Consider the following 23,534-nt stretch of genomic DNA (forward strand, 5'->3'; position numbering starts at 1 on the left):
TTTGATCAACAGGAAACTGAAGTACATATCTTTCCTGCTTCCGTCTCTCTTCCTCACCTGTCTGGCTGTGAGCAGAGACTCGTCAACCTCCTTCTTCAGCTCTCCGTTGTCGTCGAGCTCTCCCTTCTCCAGAGCATCCAGCCACCTCTCCTCCTCGTCCACAGGCCTGCTCAGCATGGAGTCTGAATCCATGTCTGGCATAGGGGACGTGGCCAGGTTGCTGTCTTCATCTGATACAGAACAAACAAGATAAACATAATGAATTTATTGTCCAACCAAGGCCAGAAAATTGTCTTGACCCTGGTACAACAGAAGAACCACTAATATGATGTTAACTTGCATTCACTGTGCTTCTGACAGTGCAAAACTTACTGATTTGAATTAAAGAACACTGTAAAAATCACAACCATTTAGGATTTAAGCTTTTATTTGTATTCAGTGGATGCTGTCTAAAGTACATTTGTACAACTATTAATCTCAAAAATTATTTGTCTGCCATCCATAATCGATGACCACAGATGTATCACAGACGGATATCTTAAAAGGGCCGTACCAGTGTTATGGCACGTTTAAGCTCCTTAACTATAAATTATGTATACTCTACATTTCTGCATCAATGTGATACAGTTTAATATTCTTGATCCTACTGTTCTAGACATTCATTGGTTTCCACTCATTTCCATACAGCAGTGGTTCCCAACCTTTTTGGCTGGTGACCACTTAAAATGAAATAAAGTTAACTTGTGACCCCTGACCTTACTGTCGACATGAGTTATGAGCGATTCGAGCTAAAAGATTTTTCCCTCGCAGATTGTTGTATTTAAAGACTTTTTGGAGATCAAAAGAGCTAAAAGTATCCAGTATGTCGCAAAAAACAATTTAAGAAATGAAAGAAAAGTAAACAGAATTTTGTAACAGCGATAATTCTTGCTTTCTTATGCCTTTAAATGAATCTTGTGACCCCTTAGATTGATCTTTGGGCTCCATGTGGTGTCCAGACATTTAGGTTGGGAACCACAGGGTAAAGGCATTGATTGTTCATTTCAGTCAACTCGAACTACCTTCAGAAATGTGTCATTTAACTGTAATGCAGCCTTTAAGACCAGGAAAAAGAAACATAAAACCCCAGATGATATCTACTCTAACAACAGGATGTGGTTTTTCATCAAGATCCAGTTTATAGTATCTACAAGCTCTACTTGTAACTTACCCAGCCAGGCCCGATACTGCTCCAGAGGCACAGAGGGCTCATCGTCGTCGTCCTCATCATCATCTTCATCATCATCGTCATCATCAACGTCATTATCAATGATCATCAAGGGAGAGGGAGGACAAGCCACACCGGGATGCACGGTGAAGGTGGGAACACTGATATAAGCAACAGGAAATCAGAGACAGACAAAAACTCAGAGTGATTGGGTTTTGATGAAACTGGCCACTGAGCACTGACACAGCTCGCTACCAAACCGACCGTCTCTGACCCCTCCGTCTCACCTCTTGGTCCCCAGCGTCTGTCCTCCCAGTTTGATCTTGAGTCGGAGCTGCGGAGGAGGCCGAGGAACCACGACAGGCTCGGGCTCCGGGGACTCGGCGAAGCTGTGGTGCTTCCTCTTGTGCTTCTTGTGTTTTTTGTGTTTCCGCTTGTGAACGCTGTGCAGGCTAGAGTTGCCCTCACCTGCAGAGGACGAGAGGAAAGCACAAATAAATACCATAATAATAATGTATGAACTATTATAGTTTATAGCACTAATTAGATTTAAATGAAGCAATAACAATAACATTTTTACTGCTGATATCTGGTAAACTTCAGATCTCTTGTTTTTATTTCTCAGAAGTATGGTGTTACAACTAAATAAACAGCTTTTAAGCAGTTTAAAGATGCCCCTTCACAACTTAAAACAAACAACAACTGATGTTGCACTTAAGAGTATACACTGGCACCAATCAGTTGATGGTATAATAAAGTAATTGTACTATACACCCAGTTTATTAGGTACAGTTAACAAACTAATATAACAGCTCTGCAATAAATCCAACCTTCATGAATGTTCAGTTTTTATTGAAACTTTTGTGGTGCTGTTGAACTGTGTTGCATTATAGAGGGAGGTGTTTCTGTTATTTTGCCTACCCTCATTGATATAAATGGGGTGGACAAGGAAAGCCTAACTCTGCCTATAAAAATTAATAAATTAAATGCCAATAATCTTATTAACTCACCGAGAAACCTGGGGTGAATCATGTCTTTCCTTTTCCCCATTTAAACGACGACAGGGATGTAAAGACCAAGGACGGGACAGCCAGTCTGTAGCTCTACATAGCAGCAGAAATCTCAAAGTCTTCCAGGAAACAGAGCTTTCTGCAGAAGAGAGAAACACGCCTGATGCCTTAAACCTCAATTTAATGCAGCATTAATGAAGCAAGCAGACAGTTACGCTGATTTAAGTGCATGTAAAGTATCTCCTTTTGACATTTAACTAAACCACGAGGGCGTATTTCCCTTTGTATTTGTTTTATGTAGTTATTCAGTAAATTATATAAGGTTAATTATAACGAGGCCGTTAGCTTTAACTTAAACTGTACGTTATTTAGCTGGGAGACCACTCACATTTGCTAGCATGAATTCAACGCTTACAGCTAACGTTATACATCCCATCGCAAAACAGACTTGAGTTACCAGTTTGAAAGAAAAAGACGTGACACATACTGCAAACCTGGGGGCAATTTTAACCGTAACAGATTAAAATTAAGCTAAAGTTACACAGTTTGTCATTCGTAGTTAGCACGACCAAGTTGGCTAACAATACGGAAATTCGCCTACTTCGTCATTTCCGGTAGTTTTGAGCGTTTGGATACGGTTGACCCCCCTCTAGTGGGGGGAAACAAGAATAAACCGGCGGCTGCCGCACAAGACCGGTAAGGATGTACTGCCATTTTTTTTTAATTTAACTAGTTATGTAACTTAAACAATAACATATCCCAAAAAAACTTAAGTACTGAAGTCATTTCGTAAAGGAGAATGGCTAGCTATAATTCTGTTTTTGTTTTTCAGCTTGGGTAATGTAGTCCACATAACGATGACCACTCATAGATAGTCTGTGACCTCTGTAGATGTCGGCGTATCGAGAAATACATTAACCAGAAGCCCCCGCGACGGCTCAACCCGAGCTACGCAAGGTCAGTTACATAGCTGAACGTGGTCGAGTAAATCCCTTAACTACCTTTTAAATCTATGAAATATATTTGGTATAATGCATGTTCACCTCTTCATTGTAGTGTACCAAAGTGTGTGTGTCCCTGCTTGTGTCTCTGTTAGCTCACTTTAACACAGTTTAGTGTTGATTTACATTAATCTAACGTAACAGTACTGCTGGTCTGATTAACTGACAGTAATAATTTCTGTTGTGTAAGCAGAAAAACAGTCATTCAATCTGCCAGCAAGCATGTTGGGATCAATAAATAAACCCAATGTTTTCATTAGTGTGTGAGGGGAAATTGATTTTATAATTTCGCAGGAATCATGAATTACGCTCGGTTTCTGACAGCAGTGAGCGCAGCCAGAAAGCCCTCCCCCATCAGGATGCTGAGTGAGTATTTCTGCCAGTCTGGTTTGCATAACGAGCTGAACGCAGTAACAAAGTTAGATAGATTTCATCTGAATATACTCACACTTGTTTTTATAGAAAAGTGACAAAGTTGTGGTGTGTAGGTGTAGGTGACCCCATTCCTCCCTGTCCCAGTGTACAGTTTCTCTCAACTGTAATACCACCTGGTCCCAGGCTTACTGTGTGGTAATTTGATTAAACTTGAGCTGAAATTATTAGTCAATTAATCAGTTAGAAAATTAGAGCAAGTGTCAGCTTCTCAGTCGAGAGGATTTGCTGCTTTTCTTTGTCTTATGTGATTAAACTGAAGATCTTTGGGCAATTTGAAGACATCACCTTTAGTTTTAGGAAATGGTGATGGATATTTAACACTATTTTCTGAAATATACACTAAACTATCAATAAATTATGAAAATAATTGGCACATTAATGTACATAATTATGAGCCTAAGATTAAACAGGTTATAGTACAATTTCCTACAGTAGGATCTTATCATTTGTATTGCTACCTCAGTATGAGAAGCCAGTCCTCATCTTCTCTGTCTCCACCTGCGTGAAGCTGAGCTGCAGCAGCGGTCGCCTCCATCCTTAATCTCTTTGGCTGGAGGAGCGCCCAACCCGAACACCTTCCCCTTCCTGTCAGCGTCCATTAAGGTGAAGAATGGACAGACACTCACGTTCAATGAGGCGACGATGAAGAGGGCTCTGCAGTACTCTGCCTCTAATGGGTGAGAGATCAAGACAGGAATCTGTCACTTCTTCATGAAATTTTCCAGAACATGAACATTAAAATGTGGTGATCATTTCAAGATACAGTGGGTAAGGTTTTTAATGAAAATACATCTCATCAGCGGGGCTGCACTTTGGGAAATTAGGAATTAAATACAGACCTGAACAGCAGAGAGCGAGAACCCTGTACAGGAAAAGCTGGACTCATCAGAGTCAGATTGTTTTTGCCAGTTGTCTTCTGGACTTTAAGACCAACTTTACTTTAAATTACATCAGAAAAGTGTGCAGCAGCGTGTGGAGGTTATCATTCTGCGGCAACCTTTATTTTTTTACGACCACCTCTGTGATCTTCAAAGCCTCCAGTGACTCCACCTGCAGATTCCAGTTGTTTTTGTTGAGTAATCAGTGATAATAGATAGATTATATTGGGTGCCTAGGGATTAAGATGCCAAACATGAACCGCACCGTCTCAGGTTTGAATCCAGCCAGGGACATTTGTTTCCCATCTCCAGCCCTCATTTCCTGTCATCTCTCTCTACTATTGTTATCTACTAAATACATAAAATGTCTAAAAAATAATGAGTATCATACACCTACATGCCCAAGTTTAGAGTTTAGTGCTTAGAGTCAATCAAACAGTGTGGCCAGTAATATCTTGTGTCTGGTGTTTTATGTTGAGTTTTTGTTGGTGAAGGCCTTTCCTTTGTCTGTTCAGCTGTGACAGCTATCGCTACATTACTGAGTATTGGTTGGAAATCGAAGTATTGACTGAAAGTAGCAAAACAGAAATGTACTGTATTTATGTAAAAAAAAACTAGTGTGGCGTCATTTCCATTCCTTCGTAGAATACCCGAGCTTCTGACGTGGATGAAGAACCTGCAGAAGAACCTCCACAACCCACCGACCGCCGGCTACACCCCCGAGAACGGCCAGATGGACATTTGTATAACCACGGGGAGCCAGGAGGGGCTCTGTAAGGTACTGACACCACCAGCTGCAACACTGCTGTCCACTTGTACTCATGCTGTTTATGCAGCCAGCTGTTAGAGATGTAAAAGCAAAGGATCACATAAAGACGTTAGTGTGAGTAATGTTCTATTTTGGGACCAGGAAACGCCTCTTTAACAGCTTAATACTTCATGACTTTTCTGAATATTATGAGAATTGCTTATAAACATGGTTTTGAACTGATGACATAAAGAAAATGATGCATTAGTTTTGTTGGGTTAGTTTGTTTTATTTCTTTTTTTTTTTTAGATTAGATTAATTTTGGTTTCATATTGAAACTCCAAATTCATTGAGATTAAAGCATTATGTGTTTGCTCCCTGTGAAGAAAGACAGACTATATGTACATGACTCGTACAGCAGGTCTGAACCACTCGAGAATTTCATTCAAACCTAAGAGAAAATTCTAAGTACGCCACAAAGTCTCTTAAATCGCTCGTAGGTGCCACTTAAGAACAAATCTGTACGACTTGTTCTTGCATGAGGCTCATTGATTCCCAACATGTTTCTGAGTCTTGTTTGTTCACTGCTTTTTGGGTTTCAGTTGTTTGAGATGCTGGTCAACCCTGGAGACAACGTTCTGCTGGATGCGCCCACTTATGCAGGCACACTTGCAGCGGTGAGAGCACTTTCTTTATAACAACACACTCGTTTACATATTTAACTCAAGCTTCTGTGACCCTCTAGCTTTCTTTTTTCCTCTGCAGATCCAGCCGCTCGGTTGCAACTTAATCAACGTACCCAGCGATCAGCACGGCATCATACCCGCAGCCCTGAAGGAGGTTTTGTCTCGGTGGGACCCCTCAGAGGTCCACAAACCCGGCAGCTCTGCTCCCAAGATTCTCTACACCATCCCCAACGGAGGAAACCCCACCGGTGCCTCCATGACGGCTCAGAGGAAGCAGGAAGTGTATGAGGTTTGTCTCCTCTGCAAAGTCACAAAAGAAAGACTCTACTCAAATATGACTGTATGCACATACTGCAGATGAAGTTGTATTTCATGAATCACTTTGAATCTCTCAGTGAACCTCTGACTCTTCTAATTAGAGCTTGTTGTGAAGCTGATTTCCCTGCAGATTCATTCTGTCATTTTCTATTAACGTCTTTTTAATAGCTGGCCAGGCAGTACGACATGCTCATCATCGAGGACGACCCGTACTACTTCCTGCAGTTTGACAAGGTACAAAAAGAGTTCACTAATCTCCTCTTCTTTTCCTGTCATTTGACGAGGTAAAATAGTTCAGTTTTATCCTTTGTTGTTACTTTATGGTCTGATCTCAGCACTCTGACTAGGATACAAACTGATTCATGTTATGTCACATTGATTTGGCAGCCGTGGGCTCCCTCGTTTCTCTCCATGGATGTTGATGGGAGGATTATCAGGACAGACTCCTTCTCTAAGATCCTGTCTTCAGGGTGAGCGTCGGAATCTGTGTGTGTTGTTTTTCTTTAAGCCCAGTACATGTGAAGCTCTGCTGTTACCATTTAAGATTTTATTGACTCTGCGACAGCTGAGTGTTAACAAGTCAGGACTGGCTATGAAAACAGGGTGTGTTTTTCCAGTCTATCATACAGTTTAATTCCCCACAGGTCACATCTGAAGGTTGTGTGTGCAGGATACAACTGATGATCCTTTGGGGCCCAAATACTCTATATGGCCAAAAAGTATGTTGCCCCCCTGTCCATTGACTTCAGTGCACTTTTGGTCTGTGGTGGTTTTTCATGGTTTTGGCCATTAGTCCAGTTAAGGGAAATCTTAATACTGCAGCATACAATGATATTTTAGACAAGCGTGTGCTTCAGATGTTGTGTATATTAGTGTATATTTACATTAACCATCATCTAAGTCATCTGTTAATTCATTTCCCTTACCTGTCATGATCATAGTTATTTCAACTCAGTTTATTTCACCTGTCAGCAGCCTATAAAATAGTAAAAAATGAATAATGTTGCATTGAAGAGAGACTGGTAGCTTTGTTTAACTCATAAGTAAGTAATCATATACCTGTAGGGCAGAGACAGTGAGCAGGAGGACAGGATGTTGTTTGAAGACTTTTACAGTACAAACTGACTGTAAAAACACTCCACATCCTATTTTAACTTATTATAGACGTGTCCTTTCACATTTATATCATTAAGCATCTTAAACTACATTCACATTTTCCCAGATTCAAGTCCTAAAAATCAGATGTTCGACATAATCACAGGCTTAGTCGTGAGGCAAGAGATTTATTTAATATGACCCGCCATATTTTTTGTGGACAAATCTTCTTTAATGTCAGTCAAGATAGCCAAATCTGAATTAGAATCTGCATTTATTCATTTAATCTATACTTTTACTTGGTTAGTCAATTTAAAATTAAGAATGTCATTTCAGGTTAAATATTACACATGTCTCTGTGTGGGAGATGTTTAATGCATAACTGCACCAGCATGTTTGTCTTTGACTCCTTGTCTGTGTGTCTTTTTGTTTCAGGCTGAGGATAGGTTTTGTGACGGGTCCCAAACCGCTGGTAGACAGGGTGGTGCTGCACATCCAGGCCTCGACAATGCACACCAGTACCTTCACGCAGGTGAATGACACCTTAATTATACATGCACCACACCCTGCTTAGTCAACATTTTGCATTACTGGTTTAAATGCAAACAGCTTCCTGCTTTCTTGCTGTGAGGAGTAACTTCGTAATTTATTAATTTATATTCCTGTGACGAGGAAACTGCTCAGAAACTTGAACTTCTGCTGGAGGAGACTTTCTGAATGAATTACTGATTGAATGCAGTTTGAGTCAGTTATCTATCACAGACATCACCTTTCAGTGCTGCTTTCTGTGTGGCAACCTCCATCAACTTGGCATCTAAATAGGCAAAAACCAAAAACAAAAGACAATATAAAATTGGAAAATGCTGTTTGACCCTGACAATCCCAGTACTGCACACACAGCAGGGTGGTTCAGTTATTCACTTTCTCTATACACAGAGTGCCAACGATGAAGCTGTCACCACATACTTGTATACTCTGCCAGCTTGTGTTCCCACCCCTCAGGCACACCAACACAAACTCACCAGTGAGAAAGGGTGGGTTGTCAAGCTACAGCCAAAACCAAATAAGACACTGTGGTGTGTCTGGATCAGCAGCAGCTGCAGAGGTGGTTTTAATACGGAAGAAGAGTAATTAGGATCTGCAAAAGATCTGCTGTCATCCTCCTCCCATTCAATCCTCGCCTCTGCTTTTTCATCTAATCTGGACTAAAATGTTGGCAAAGATTTAAAATGCGTGCATGCATGTACAAATTGTTCATTTTCTTTCATGTGATGACAAATAGGAAACGTGAACAGGCCAAAACAAACATTTAAAAGCTCCGTTGTGAAAGAAAGACTGTGTGTCCTGCTCCAACTGCACTGTACTAATAGAAATACAGATCTGAAGGTGGATTATCTGCTGCAGGGTCATTTTACGTTAAACTAATAGTTCCACAAAGGCCTTTTATGAGTCTGTGCGAGTCATTACATTATATAACCTGCGTCCTGCTTCCTTTCAGCTCATGGTGTCTGAGTTGTTGCACAGCTGGGGCCAAGAGGGTTTCCTCCAACACATAGATGGGTACATCACTTCCCACAATACTGCTGTACAGCCACATCTGCTCTGCATGACTGGTTTGACTGGTTAAGAAAACAATTAGATCTATTTATGATACCTACAGTGCCAGTAGTATTAGTAGTAGTAGACAGCCACTCTTGCAGCGACGCATGAAACTGTTTTCTTTCTTCTCACAGGGTGATTGAGTTTTACCGGAAACAACGCGATGCCATGATCAGCTCTGCAGACAAGTGGCTCAAAGGTTTGTGGACTCAGTGGTGAAAAACACAGAGCATTACCTATGCATTTTGAATGGTCATTTTGTAGTGTTTAATATACTGTAAATTGACACCATCATGTCAGTAGTTTATAACCAAATAAAAATGGAGGGACGGACGCAACAGCTGGCCAATCACAGCGTGCAGTGGGTGTGAATGTCACATTGTCGGTTTCAGAAAGCCCCCCCAATCCGACGTCAGAAAGGTGTGGAAGGAGGACCGCCTTCTGACGAAGTATACTGGCAGCTTAAATACTGAAGCTTTGCAAATGTTTTGCGCAAAAAAATCCATTGAACATATTTGCCAGTAAATATACACTGAATGCATTTTTGTGAGAAATACAGAATGTAAACATAACTTTTGTTTGCTTACAAGAAAAGTCCACAGGGTACCTTTTTAATAATCTTTTGTTGAAATAAATAAATCTGCAAAAATAAAAACCTGTATCAAGCCCGATCTGGCATTTGTGCATAATAGGGGTCCTCCCTAGACTCTCCAATCAGCAATATAAAAAGTGGCTCGCTGTAGTCTTTACTGTTGCTAAAAAAGGGCATTTACGGTAATTCAAGATTGGTCAAATGCACTGTTATAACTTACTAAACTAAAATAACTTTAGTTAAATATTTATGTCATGTGGCTAAAAGCTCCGGAAAACCAAGTGAGTGGACCTTGTGATAAGAATTTTTTGTCAGACTATAGTCATTTACATTAATACAGACTCTGAATGATTATGATGCTGTATGCTCTGACAATTTGTGTACTGAATCTCTTATTATTTAGTTTTCATTTGTCTGCTTTGTTTGTATTTGTTGTATATGGGTAACAGTGTTCAATGTTTTTCTGTTTGTGTGTTGTAAAATGTACAAAAAAGAGAAATAATTCCATTGAGACATATAAGAACTGAAAATAGCTGTCCAGAGTCGCATCAGTAGTAGTAGTCTTGAGTTTTCTTTTGTAGCCACCACCTAGAGACCATTTAACGAACTACATGTTAAGACATTTCCACATTCAGACATATTGATTCCTGTCACTTCTAACAACAACCACTACATTTGTGAAGGTGTAAACTACTTTAATAGCTATGTGAAGTCCAGATTTAGTTAAATTGCTAAGAATTTTTAGAGAACCACTGACAAAGAAGACCACAGAAGGGAAATCGTGACTGCGGTTATGAGTCAGAAAGCAAACACAGAGGCTTTTCTTCTTTTTTTTTTTTTTTTTGTGTGTGTGTGTGTGTGTGTGTGTGTGTGTGTGTAGATGTAGCAGAGTGGCACTCCCCATCGGCAGGCATGTTCCTGTGGATCAAACTAAAGGGCATAGCCGATACCCAACAGCTCATTATGAAGAAAGCCTTGGAGAAAGAGGTCAGCAGACAACTCAATCCCTTTGTATTTCAGTTTAAACCCTCACATATTAATCTCTTTTTGTGATTTTATTGTGTAACAAAATCCAATTAACTCTGTCCACTGAAGGTTAACACATACCTGCTGTCCTCTAATATGGTTTTAGAAGGTACCCAGAATGCATTTCGGTGCTTTTTTTCCTGTCTGCGTCTCTCTGTTTGTAAGCAGATGTTTTGCATCAGGCAGGTTTTGTGTCTGAATAGAGTGTAGGATGGTGCATGTAAAGCGGCCATTATGCACACTGTGAGTGGGTTCAGCAAGTGTTTTCCCTCCCACACACACACACTCACACACAGAGCGTTTGTAAATCCCTGCTAGCGAATAGCTGATTAGCTGTGTATAAAAAAGAGTGGGTACAATCAGGCTTTTCCAAGGTCTGCTCCTCCGAGTCCAGGATATTCTTCCACACTGCAGATAGTAAAGACTCCCCAGTCTCCCAGTCTTCTGTGCTAAAAGAGGAGAAAGTAACAACTTTTCCTATGATTAAAAGCTGTAATTATTGCCCTCAGGCTCTCAGTGTTGTGTGGTGGATTGTAACAGGCGGTCAGAGACTTTTAAGTAGCAATATTTCTGATAGTTTGACATTTTGGAAAGTCCTCTTATTCGCTTTCTTTCTGAGAGTTAAATGAGAAGATTGATACCACTCTCATGTTTGTCAGTTAAATATGTAGCTACCACCAGCAGCAGGTTAGCTTAGCACAAAGACAGGAAATGGGGGGAAATAGCTAGCCTGGCTCTGTCCAACTACCAGCACCTCTAAAGCTTACTAATTAACACATTATATCTCGTTTAATCTGTACAAAAATCGAAGTGTGAAATGGACAATTTGTGGTTTATGTGCAGGACTATTTCTTAGCTGGGACTTATTTTATTTTTGGACAGTTAATTATGTTGATTTTATTTTGTGTTGTCCTGAAAATGTTACAGACCAGTTTTGTTGTCACAAAGACGATTAATGGATGTATCATTCTCTCAGTCTGACTTTGGATGTATGTATGTATGAAAAGATCAGCTGTGTAAAAACTGGGGGGAGAAAAGTAATGAAATTATTAAGTAATTTGAGTGTGTGTGTGTGTGTGTGTGTGTGTGTTGCTAAAGGTGCTGCTGGTTCCCGGAGGCGTCTTCACGATCAACAGTAGTGAGCTGTGTCCCTACGTCAGAGCGGCCTTTTCTCTCTCCACACCAGAGCAGATTGATGAGGTATATACACACACACACACACACACACACACACACACACACACACACACACACACACACACACAGAAACGCATACAAACACACACACACCTGAGTCTGAATCTAATCTCTCACACATCTTCCGACAGGCTTTCAGAAGACTCTCTTCTCTCATCAAAGAGGCTTCGTGATCAAAGATGTATTTTTATTATTGTATTGTTGAAGACTTTAATGTTAAAATATATTTATCTTTGAATATATTTTGTGCGACCTCTGACTATATCCATACCATAGTCAAGAAGAGACGTTCAGAATTTTTTTTTTTTGTTGTTGCTGATCATTGAAAGCTATTTGGAGTTTTAGAAAGAAAACAAATACAGTTATCTTTTCTATGTACAAAACACTAACTTCAGTAAACACAAACTTTTTCATCATTCTGTATTTTGTCTTTTGAGTCTTTATGTTTTTGCAAAATGCAATGTTTGTGACTGCTGCACCACTACAACCTCAAAACTTCAAACATGGTGACACCTGGTCATATAGTTCCAGTGTAGATGCGGATTTCATTGATGGGGAAAACTTGTTGGAGGATACGGAAGAACAAATGCAGTAGCCTGGTTCCAGACCTGTGATTTTTTTCAGCAATTCAAATACATAAAACAAAAATACATTCCCCACCTCATTAGTAATAGAAAGAGTTTTTCTTATATTAAACTACATAGCTTTTATCCTGTGGATACAACAGTTGCACCACTTGATTTGATAGTTTTGTGTATTAGTTGAATGTATATAGCATGTCTGCGGTCACTGCGGCTCTAGGAGACCTTACCACAAAATCATGTAGATTGTGCAGCAACATACGTTTCTGTAAAAGCGTGATGATGTTATATATTCTTTAAGCTGTCATCTTTTTCTCTCATTATCGCACAAGTTTAGATGCAAAGCCACCCAACTAATTTGCAATCCGTCAGGCTCAATAGGCATGTTTTGGAAAGGTGTCATTTCAAAAAGGTGGTACAAAGGATAATCGACAGTCCTCCTAATCATCATGAACTCTTCCTGCACTTGACTGGACAAATTAATCTTTTAGCTGGGATGTTTTTTTCCCCTTTTAAAGGGTCAAAACTCTAGCAACACTTATCCCCGGGGGGTTATCCCTGGCACAGACGAAAGTTGAAACACATCAGTTTCACAATAAAGGAGTTTAGGCAACTTGACGCTGTTTCCCCTTCTATGTGCACCTTTTGAAGTAGGTGAAATTGTGCCAGAAACTCTGACTTCTGCATTTGCATTTTCTTATAATTTTGTAACTGTATAACAAGTGGTGCCTTATCTGGAAATGTAACCTTTCTTTTATAAAATAAACACCTAAAACACCAACATTCAGAAACCATGGTTTCTAAATACATTTGAGGGAAGAAATAGGCCGTGCATTTGAAGAGCTATCTTCATTTTATGCAGGTGTTTTGAGAACTAACAAGCCACATCACATCTAAAACAACCCATATACTCTGGGTTTAATCTGCTGAATTATTCTTAAGATTTAGGCTGCTGTTAATAGGGTACCAAAAATGATTTTGGCTATTATTATTGGTCACAGGGGATTAAAAAGACATATTGGTGGTTTTATGTAGTGGTCTTTTTGCAGCCTACAAGTTAAAAACTGTGTCAAATCAAAACCTTTCAACTCAACATTTACTTTAACTTTATTCAGTGATGACATAACAGTACCTGCTGACTGGAAACTGTTTTCTTTTCCTTTGTACAGACTTTCTCCCTGCTGTGTTAATATGTAGCGCTTTGTGAGCAGTGTGACTGAGCTCTCAGAAGTGTTTGTGTAAAGCTTGAAACATTCATCCGTAAAGGATAACGGGGTCAGAGGGGGCGGCTTAAAAATCAGGCTTTTGCAACACTTATTTACTGTGACGAAGTTATTAAAATTCTCTCGTAAAGACTGCGGTATCAGCATAAAAAATACTCAATGTCCTGACTCCTGCATTTGAAACTTAACTTTTAGTAAAATCTACAGTAACTACTTGGGCAGTTAAAACTAAAGCAATGCATCATATTTTATGAGTGTATCGTATGTTTGCATGTAAAACTTTAATATGAAAATAACTACTTACTACAGCTGTTAGACACTGGAGTAAAAGTACCAAATTTCCCTCAAAATCTAATGAAATTTAGTACAGAAAAAAGTATTAATTCTCACAAAATTGAAACATACCAGTACCACTACCTCTAGACTGTACTTTCCCCTTTGGGAACATTAAAACAAATTATCTAATGTTTCATTTTGAGCCGAAGATTGAAAGTGATGACTAATTAAAACACAATCACACATTCCCATAAATATCCATAGTTTCTATACATAGATGGAGTATTATTGACTTAGTTATTGACTGTTTGCTGAGACCTTGGTACAGAGTGACGATTTCAGACGGAAACTATTGCTTCAAGGTCGGTCAGTTATCAACTCTGACACACAAACAAACAGCGTGTACAGCCAGGATAAACCGGACTTGGTCTTAGAGGTCTTTAGACGTGCTTTTGTGCTGCCTTTATTTCTTCCAGGAATGTTTTTGTTTCAATAGGAAGTTTGCTGTTTCCTCCTGCTTATTATGTCCCTGATCTGCTATCCACAACACTACAGTCTACTTTAAGTGTCTTTTTATAGTCCAACCTTTTAGCTGTAACTGATAATAAATGCAGAAGGGAATGGATTTCCACAACAGTCCATTTACCTGTCACTGTAAGCCATGTGTTAAAGCTGATGTGCACAGAAGGGTCTACTAACTGCACCACAAAACTAAATGTACTTACACATTACCTTTATGTGAGCAAGGTTTACAAGTCCATCACTCTTTGTAGTGGTTGATGGCAAACTGGGAAGCTGACCAGACCCTGCTGTGGTCTCATTATGGGTGCATGAAGGCCAGGCTGCACAAACATATGGCAGAAATACAAATTAAAGGACAAAAACCCACAGGAAGTTGCCACCCAACTCAGCTTTATGGACCATTTTTGTGTGTTTGGGCTCAATATTTCTTAGGTTTTCTAACTGTCCAGCACCAAATGGCAGACAGACAAAGTTAGCAACAAGCTGGTGAACACAGTGGAGCATTTAGGCAGGTAAAGAGCCAGAAACCCCCCTCAGGAGTTGTGTAAACAATAAACAGTAAACCTGGGTGAGGAAATAATAGTGATAGGGAAGCCTATGACAACAACAGCTACAGTTATTGTTACCTACCTGTTCAAAAGACAAATTAGATTTATTTCCTCTTGAAATGTCTTCAGATGCCCTGCCCAGTTGGTAGTGTTAACATTAATGTTGTCACAGTGATAATTATTTTAGAATCGTTTTAATGCTCTAAATCATTAATAGCTATTTATTCACTTAATTGTCTCACCTGCTGTGGCAATACAACCCAAGCAACTCGGCGATGTTGCCACCCAGTGCATCCTGAAGCACAGATGAACTAACGCTAGCTGCTGGTTGTATAGCGGACGAGCAGCTGTAGGAGGAGGATGGAGATGCCGGAGAAATAGCTAACGAGAGTACATCGACGCTGGTGTTTCCCACCAAACATTAACAGCGGCAGACAATGATGTGAGTATGAAAAGTGTGATTTATCAACTGGGAAATGTGAAATTTGCGTGGTTTTAGTCAACGTTTAGCAGCTAACGTCGACGCCGAGTTCGCCGTTTGCTGGACCGTTGGGCTCGCGCAGAGGACGTAACGTTACTGCATTTTTCGGCATAAATTCGGTGCTTTACACGCATCTACCGATGATTCAGACTATTGTCTGCGGTAATATTTATCGTTAACTGCAGCTACGCATTACATTATCTTTCATTTTGTGAATACATGACAGAGCTACCTTACAGTGGCTTGTAAACAGTTTGCAGTGACACGATTCCGAAATAGTCCCGTGATGTAAAACCGCTAACGTTATCCAGCACATAGCCGAGTCCCACGCCCTTGTTTTGTGATGTTTAGCTCTTAAACGGCAGCTCGAGGCAAAATCTTGACAGCACTCTGTAGATATGACTAATATATACAGTAAACTGTATACAAATCGTTACAAGTTCTTAATTGACTCACATTACGTAGCTAACGATGCCATCCTCGGGGGCTTTACGTTTGGTAAAGAAGCTATTAACTACAAATTAGACGGAGCCCATACACAGCTCCGTTATGTTGTAGCTAGTGCGGCTTTGTTTTCATATTAATAGAGGAGAAAGCTGGCGTTACTTGTTTCAAAGTAACGTTACTAATGTTCTCTTTCAACGTTATTCTAAGTTATAGATACCTATTTTTTTCACATTATGTAGTTAACTGCTTTTAGCTGTGAACACGTATTAGCTAACGCTAGATTTGACTTGGTGAAACCTCTGACTAAATGCCGATGTTTTGTAATGATAGCTAACAATGAATGAACATGAATAAGATCATTATTTTAGTCAATGGTTCCGGTTATTTGCCATCGAGTGTTTTTACGGATGACTAAGACGTGGGTGATTTTGTTTCAAATAAAAGCTGTTTTTCATGAGTGGTAGTCTACAACCCTGCAAGACTTTAGGGAAATGGGCATCAACGATTGCTGCCATATGTACAATAACAGTGTCCAAAAGTACAGTAATTAATTTATAATAATACAAAACTGAAAAAAGCAAATAACTCTAGGCATTTTTTATGTTGCAACCATCAGATTTTTTTTTTTTGGTATTTTTGCTTGTTTATGAGTTAATTCGGTAATCAACATTGAAACAAACATTTGGAAGAAAAAAGCTTAATATGACAGTAGATCCATTTAGAGATGGTTCGCTGTTTTATATCACTGCACACTGAATATCTTTGGACTGTTGTTTCAACAAAACAAGCACTTTGAAGACTTGAAGGCATTTTTTCACGATTTTCTGATGTTTCACAGGCCAAATGATTAATTAATTAATTAATAATCATATGTTGCAGTCTGGTATTCATTTTAGGGCAAATTATAACAACAGCCTCCTTATCAGTTTGTCCAGCTGCTGAGCATCAAGTTGGTTTGTCGTGTACTATCTCTAATTCATACATGCCAATCACTTTCTTGTTTTCCAGTGCGATGTTTCAAGCCACAAAGCTGAATACCAAATTGCCTTCTACTAACAAGAGATAGCCAGTCTGCTGGATGGAGACCCAGGAGGAATGACAGAGTCTCTTCCCCCTTGGGTGACACACCGACAGTCTGAGAAAATGCACTGGGCCGGTGGATACGTTTTTCTGGTCCTGGCGTCTCTTATCGCCTCTCACACCACCAGGGCCTTATCCGTGGACACGGATGGAAACCGCACGGAAAACAGCAATGTGACAGATGGCGGATTTGTTCCAGTTGTGTTCACAAAAGTGAGCCAGATAATTGCCCGGGAGGGTAGCTGCGCACTGATTGATTGCAATGTCACCGGAGACCCGCTCCCCAGTGTTCAGTGGTTCAACTCCCATGGAGACCGCCTGGACACAGAGATGAGTGGTGAGACAGATTTAACTGTTTTTTTAAACCTGGTTTCCTGTTCTCTTTGTCACCAGTACTGCCCGTCACTATAATTTCATCAGCAGGAAATATATACAGAAGGGTGTCAGGTTTGTTATTTACTATGAATAAGGCTTCTGAAAGTTAACAAATAGACATTTAACTGAATTACTTAATTGGAGTAAGTTAGTCAGTAGTCAGTACTTAGTATTTACATGTCAGACTGCAGGGTTTCCCCCAGGAAATGGTGCAGCAGAGGTGGTACGCCACACAGATCCCTTACTTAGTAAATTAAGCCCTAAACAATGGCCAAATGTATTGAATATGTGGGATTCTCTGTGTGAAACGGCATCACTGTTGTTTTTAAGTGTTTTATTTCAGAAAAGTGTATTCATTTTTTATCATGTTAGTGGAGGTGGTCTGCTGTAAAACACAGGGAAACTCTGCACTATAACCCAATTACTGTGAATAACCAGATTAAAGGTACACTACACAGCTCAGTGTGGATCAACATGGTTCACATACTGCATTTCATAACTTTAAAGAGTTAGCTGGGAGGCCATTTTAACATGCAGCTACACTATATAAATAGCCACGCAGCTATCTTATCTGCTATAGTGGCTCGATGCCTTGCTCAGTGACATTTCCAGGTGTCATAGATAGAGCCAATAGTTTGTGTTGCAGAAAAGAACCTGGGACCCTCCAGTTTTGGGGAAGGCTTGAATAATCTGCACACTACTGAATATTTACTTTTCAGAGAGGCATACAAGAAATTTGATTCAGTGTGGCTATGTGTATATATACATTTTGACATCATTGGTATTACTGGCGAACCTAATGTAGTATGTGATATAGAGATAATATACAAAAGATGCTCACACCACAGCGCACACTGGATGCGCCACAAAGACAGAAGTAGCAGCTAGTGTGCAGTTGCCAGGATGTTTCGATCAGAGGAGAAAATGTGGGAAAACGTGCTGCTTCTCTGGGAAATAGGACAGTGGTGTATCCTGATGCTTTGATGCACATAAAGGCACGGCCATTGTGCGAGCTTACACAGAAACCAACAGTGGCAGGTGTTTTAATACACATCATCCACCACTGGTGTGTTGCCCTTCAGTTACACAGAGCACCAACACAGATCATAGCAAGTGTTAAAGTGTCATCTGTGTCTTTTAGGACAAAAGAAGGAATATTAAAGTTACAGTCAAAACGTTAAGACACTTGTTAAGAACAAGAAATCAACTCACCTTCTGGTTGAGCCTCTTTGATTAGCGTTATGAATGCAGATATCAGAGCTTAATAATTCATGTTAAGTTAGGTCCTGAAATGCCATCTTCTTTTCCAGTGGAAAGAGTTTCCACCTGGATGCTTGATGTGCGATGGCAAGAAAATAAAGATTACTATTGGTAAGAACAAAGAAGCTGACCCTCCAGCTCATAATTGAGTGTATTCAAGGGCATTCGGATGTTGGATTATAATGTTAGTTAACACTCTTAAAAAAAAGGGGGGGTGAAGAGTGAAAAGACAAGACAGGAACTGAAGTGTACAGTGTTGATTTTAGTCCTGGTTCCAGTCTGATGTGCCGCAGACGTTCCTCTTTGAATCTTTAATCTGAGTGAAACCTGACTTTTGAACACGAGGACTAGACGGCCTTGCGGTCCTGAGGGAAATTTGGCTCAATTATTGCACATTTTGTCTGGCAGCAGTGATTCTTTGTGATGACAGGCCAATTAGATTCAGGAAATAATTTAGACAGTCATTTTTACTAATGATTTTCATTCAAGCCGTCTGTGTTTGAATATTGTGTTTCACCTCAGAAGGAATGCAGAGTGAACAGTTGTTAGTTGTTTCGATGCTTCTCCTGAGCTGACCTGTTGAAACCTGCCATCAGAGAGCAAAGGCAGCGTTGTTATTATGACCCAGAACAGCGTCTGAAGCATCACAGAGATTTTCTCCCTGGGTTACACACAGGGATATAATTAGGGAGCAGTAGGCTTTTGTCACAGCATGCACCAGGTCACTCAGTAATAAATAGTGGCTACTTAAAGAGCAGTGTTACTAACCTGCAGATGTCTGTCTCTTACTCAGGCTGCCTCAAACGTGCTTGTAGTACTGGGCAGCACATCAATTGCATCACATGATCCAGTGGTGGAGGTAAAATTAGAAATCTTGCTCTCTCATGAAAAGGCGGATGGGCGGGACGCTGTTTGTTGACCAGGCTACATTTCCTGACCGCCCATTCATCTCCTCCAAAGGATACCATGACTCGTGCTAGCAGTGTAGAAGGTGGCAGAAATGTTTTCACGGTCTCTTCCAGACTTCAGACTACAGATTCTGTGAGCTATCTTCACTCCCACACAGTAGAGACAGTGAGTAGTTGAGGAGGTGTTGCAGTTGAATTCACTAAAAGTTTGCTGCTTGTGGATGAAATCGTCCTTGAAGAGCCAGTTCAGGATAAAACACAAACCTCACAGTATGTCAACAGTTTTTATCATGAGCTGTTTTCAACCAAAGGTAGAAAATACTAATAACTGCTGACAGTGATGAATGTCGATTAACTTGAATAACCTTGACAGATTGCTTGTGGAAAGGCACATTGCTGTTGTGGTTTTAAAAGGTAGTTTTTCATTACTTTGAACACAATAAATTAAATTCCATCCACCTACACTGTGGTGGGGTACAAAACCTTGGCAGATAAAACTAAAACCTTATACAATTAATTTATTTAAGGGAATAGTTCGACATTTTGTGAATTACACTTACTCACTTTCTTGCTGAGAGTTAGACATGTGAGTGATATCAATCTTCTCCTCTGTATGTTAAATACGAAGCTACGGCCAGAAGGCCGTTAGCTTAGCTTAGCATAAAAACTACAAAACAAGGGAAAACAGCTAGCCTGGCTCTGTCTGAAGATAACAAAATCTGCATACAACCCAGCACCTCTAAAGCAGTAATTAGCATATTATATTTCATTTGTTTATTCCGTACATAAACCAAAGTGTAACAATGACTATTTGCAGACTCTGCAAAATTACTGGTCCCAGCCAAGGAATAGCCCGGCTCATAACTCCCTGTAAAGTGGCGAATTGTAGTTTTTACACTTTGGATTTGTACAGATTAAACAAACAAGATATAGTGTTAATTAATGAGCTTTACAGGCATTAGCAGGCAGATTTTGTTACCTTTGGGAAGAGCCAGGCTAGCTGTTTCCCCCTGTTTCCAGTCTTTGTGCTATGCTAAGCTAACCAGCTGCTGGCCTCAGCTATATATTTAACCGTCAGACATGACAGTGGTACTGAGCTTCTTGTCTTGTACTATTCCTCTGAACTGCACGAAGGATGTCATGTCACCCTATTGGTCGATCAGTTTATCAGTCAAACAACGACCTCATCACCTTGATAAGAACTGATAACCAAAGCAAATAATGGGGGGGCGGGATTAGTATATTTGAAGCTATTCAAACAATAAACTTTCAACTACGAAGCAAATTTAATCCAGACACTTAGATACCATCACTGGTTTACTTACCACGGGTGTCGACTGACTGGCATTGGTGCTGATGACTAGTGCAACTGCAAGTTGTTCCAGCTTCTACTGTCCATTAAAAACTTGAAACATTTTCCAAAAGTTCTGGTTGTTAATGGACAGATGTGTTACTGGTTAACTCACTTTGCAACAGCCTTGGCTTGAAAGTTATTGTGCGTTTGTTTAAGTTGATCAGGTCATGCACCCGGTTCACAAGGTGATGCAAAATGATACGTTTTGTGTGAAGGCACTATGGTTAAAACACAGGGGGGCTGTTGGAAGACGCCAAGAAAATTAAAATTTAGGAATTCTCGTGGGTGCCTGAGCTCCTGAGCACCCACGTAATCGGTGCCTAAAACTATCTTTATGGCAAGCCTCATTAGCCACTAAGTGACTTCAACTTTGGGTGACACTTCTTAAACTACAGGAACATCTTCCAGATTCGACTGCAGTCCTAAAAAATCAAATGTTTGACACTAAAATTGTGACACTGGGAATTAATTTTATTTTTTGTAATTTGGATGAACCGACCATTTAATGATGTTTTAATGGTTGTGTAATTTAACCACTCCAACATGTAAACAGATCCTTCTTGTTTTGATTACTCAAACCTCAGCACACAGAGCAGTCAGGCCACCTGTTTAAATATTGAATGCGTGGCAGGAATAATAAGGTCACTGCTGCTGTTCCATGTTCCCTTTAAAAACCAACCAATATACAGTACACCATACACTAACATGGCACATACTGAACATAAAGTGGCCAAAGGTTGAGATAAGCACAGATGGAGGCTCAGACATGAGATCACAGTGTACGCTGCTGCTTCAAGGACTTTACGTACAAATTGCTGCTAGGCTTAAAGGTTTCTTTATTGATTTGTGATTTGAATATGTGTGCCAAAACAATGTGTTCTCGTGAGCTGTCAGACTCCATAAAAACAGAGTTAGAACAGCGCAGAAATACAACATAAGCAAATCTGAGTAAGCAAGTTCCTTTTAGAAAGCAGCAAACATCAGCTGCAATAACAACGCAGAGGAGGGTTTACTGTGGATTCACACAGCAGAGAAACAGATGCATTAAGAGGATTTTCAGGGTTTAAACTTCGACTTCAGTGTGAGTTAGTGGGCAAACTGCATATTTAGTGGGTTAGGTAGTGTCAGTGAATAATCGTGTTTTTAAAAGCAGGTCATTGAAGTTCAATTTTTTTACTGCATGGTATCACAAGTAATGGTAAGTTGTAGTATTTGTACTGCTTGACCGCACAGATTTTGAGAACTTGTCAAACAATAGCTGGTTATCACCTGTAGTTAAAGGAAAAATGGTTCATTACAATTTTGGTTTCATTTTCATAGTTTTGGTTATCAGTTAGGATAACATTGTATTCACCAAAGTAATTGCTCAGGATGTGGAACAATCGGGGGGATGAGCGGTCAGACTGAAATAAGTTTGGCTAACCTGTATGATGAAGAGAAGAAAACAAAAGTTGTTTGCCATATTCATGACCTCTCTCTCTCTGTAGGTGGGAAGTGGTGGCTGTTGGATGATGGCGTCCTCAACATCACCAGCATCGAGTTTGCAGACCGTGGAAAGTACACCTGCATGGCATCCAACGTGCACGGCAGCTCCAACTGCACAGTGACGCTGCGCGTGGTCTTCACGAACGGTGACATGGGCGTGTACTACATGGTGGTATGTCTGGTCACCTTCACCATCATCATGGCCCTAAACATCACACGCCTCTGCATGATGAGCAGCCACCTGAAGAAGACGGAGAAAGCTATCAATGAATTCTTCCGCACCGAGGGCGCTGAGAAGCTGCAGAAGGCCTTCGAGATCGCCAAGCGAATTCCCATCATCACCTCGGCCAAGACGCTGGAGCTGGCCAAGGTGACGCAGTTCAAGACCATGGAGTTTGCACGGTACATCGAGGAGCTGGCTCGCAGCATCCCGCTGCCGCCGCTCATCATGAACTGCCGCACCTTCATGGAGGAGATCCTGGAGGTGGTGGGGGTGGAGGAGATGAGGCACACCTTCGTCAGACAAGCGCCCGAGGGATGCCGCGAGATAGCGAGCAGGGTTGCCTCCATAGGGGTAAGAGATGTCTTCACCATCCTGCAGGAGAGGGAGAGAGGGCGGGAGCGGGAGAGGGACCGGGAGCGCAGCGAATCCCCTGCCCCCGACTCAGACAACTCCTCAGTCCAAGAGCAGCCGCAGCACATCGCCATCCAGGTGTCGGTCCACCCGCAGCTCGCCATCGGCGGTTACTGCAGTATTGAAGCTCCACCTCAGCCAGAGGCCACACCCCCCTCCTCCCCCTCACCAACCGCTCCTCTTCCCCAGGAGGAGCAGCCTGAGGCGGAGGGAGAGGAGGACACCGACCAGGCTGCGCCCGAACCGACAGCCGTAAATAATACCCCTCCCTGCCAGGTGTTTTACGAGAGCCATGTGTGACGAAACAAACAAACCCTGAATGATGAGTTATCCTGCTATGCATTTCCTTGAAGACATCTTGAAGACAAAAAAAAAAAAAGGTCAACAAAACATTTTTAATTTCACATTTTGGAAAGAAACAATCACATTTTTATTTATCTTTTCTGAACGGAACAATCTCTTTAAACCTTTGTAGGCTGTTCTGAGAATAAATCACAAGGTTTTTAGACACTTGAGGGTTTTTTTCTCACTCTGGACTTTCATGCTTGAATGTACACAGGAGGGGTAA

General features: G+C 40.7%; 3 protein-coding genes across 11 annotated transcripts in view; 2 read left to right on the forward strand and 1 right to left on the reverse strand.

Moving 5' to 3' along the window:
• ino80b (INO80 complex subunit B) overlaps nt 1-4,131 on the reverse strand; it is a 5,212-nt gene extending 1,081 nt beyond the window's left edge. The window contains exons 1-5 of one of the 5 annotated variants that reach the window (XM_044184580.1): nt 4,112-4,131; nt 2,218-2,356; nt 1,495-1,675; nt 1,211-1,368; nt 58-230 (exon numbers count right to left, since the gene is read on the reverse strand). In XM_044184580.1, coding sequence (XP_044040515.1) covers nt 58-230; nt 1,211-1,368; nt 1,495-1,675; nt 2,218-2,257 — 552 coding nt within the window. In that variant the 5' untranslated portion in view covers nt 2,258-2,356; nt 4,112-4,131. Of the gene's footprint in view, nt 1-57; nt 231-1,210; nt 1,369-1,494; nt 1,676-2,217; nt 2,378-2,605; nt 2,843-4,111 lie in introns of those variants that run through there. The other 4 variants (XM_044184575.1, XM_044184579.1, XM_044184578.1 and 1 more) reach the window with 4 other exon arrangements.
• Nucleotides 2,780-12,208, forward strand: aadat (aminoadipate aminotransferase). 4 transcript variants are annotated; one of them, XM_044184564.1, is made up of 15 exons: nt 2,780-2,913; nt 3,050-3,174; nt 3,513-3,584; nt 4,162-4,330; nt 5,177-5,309; nt 5,882-5,956; nt 6,045-6,254; nt 6,452-6,517; nt 6,671-6,753; nt 7,814-7,910; nt 8,877-8,938; nt 9,112-9,176; nt 10,450-10,556; nt 11,694-11,795; nt 11,924-12,208. In XM_044184564.1, the coding sequence occupies exons 3-15, from the start codon at nt 3,518-3,520 to the stop codon at nt 11,963-11,965; spliced, it is 1,278 nt and encodes a 425-aa protein (XP_044040499.1). In that variant the 5' UTR covers nt 2,780-2,913; nt 3,050-3,174; nt 3,513-3,517; the 3' UTR covers nt 11,966-12,208. The 4 variants fall into 4 exon arrangements, with proteins under 4 accessions (XP_044040499.1, XP_044040501.1, XP_044040500.1 ...); XM_044184566.1 differs by lacking the exons at nt 10,450-10,556; nt 11,694-11,795; nt 11,924-12,208 and adding an exon at nt 10,019-10,443; XM_044184565.1 differs by lacking the exons at nt 10,450-10,556; nt 11,694-11,795; nt 11,924-12,208 and adding an exon at nt 9,370-10,012.
• Nucleotides 12,209-14,784: 2,576 nt separating this feature from the next.
• Nucleotides 14,785-23,476, forward strand: mfap3l (microfibril associated protein 3 like). Of its 2 annotated transcripts, none has more exons than XM_044184573.1 (3): nt 14,785-15,384; nt 16,879-17,287; nt 22,335-23,476. In XM_044184573.1, exons 2-3 carry the CDS (start codon nt 16,966-16,968, stop codon nt 23,264-23,266), a joined length of 1,254 nt encoding a protein of 417 aa, XP_044040508.1. In that variant the 5' UTR covers nt 14,785-15,384; nt 16,879-16,965; the 3' UTR covers nt 23,267-23,476. The 2 variants fall into 2 exon arrangements, with proteins under 2 accessions (XP_044040508.1, XP_044040509.1); XM_044184574.1 differs by lacking the exon at nt 14,785-15,384 and adding an exon at nt 15,439-15,585.
• The last annotated feature ends 58 nt before the right edge of the window (nt 23,477-23,534 follow it).

The sequence above is a fragment of the Siniperca chuatsi genome, linkage group LG22 (assembly GCF_020085105.1).
Source record: "Siniperca chuatsi isolate FFG_IHB_CAS linkage group LG22, ASM2008510v1, whole genome shotgun sequence".
Taxonomy (NCBI): domain Eukaryota; kingdom Metazoa; phylum Chordata; class Actinopteri; order Centrarchiformes; family Sinipercidae; genus Siniperca; species Siniperca chuatsi.

Excerpts from the sequence above, each read along its gene's own strand:
- mfap3l (XM_044184573.1), top strand. The coding sequence starts at position 16,966 with ATGACAGAGTCTCTTCCCCCTTGGGTGACACACCGACAGTCTGAGAAA. Across the intron at positions 17,288-22,334 it reads CCTGGACACAGAGATGAGTG|GTGGGAAGTGGTGGCTGTTG; the intron begins GTGAGACAGATT and ends CTCTCTCTGTAG.
- aadat (XM_044184564.1), top strand. The coding sequence starts at position 3,518 with ATGAATTACGCTCGGTTTCTGACAGCAGTGAGCGCAGCCAGAAAGCCC. Across the intron at positions 6,255-6,451 it reads GGAAGCAGGAAGTGTATGAG|CTGGCCAGGCAGTACGACAT; the intron begins GTTTGTCTCCTC and ends TCTTTTTAATAG. Across the intron at positions 6,754-7,813 it reads TCTAAGATCCTGTCTTCAGG|GCTGAGGATAGGTTTTGTGA; the intron begins GTGAGCGTCGGA and ends TTTTTGTTTCAG.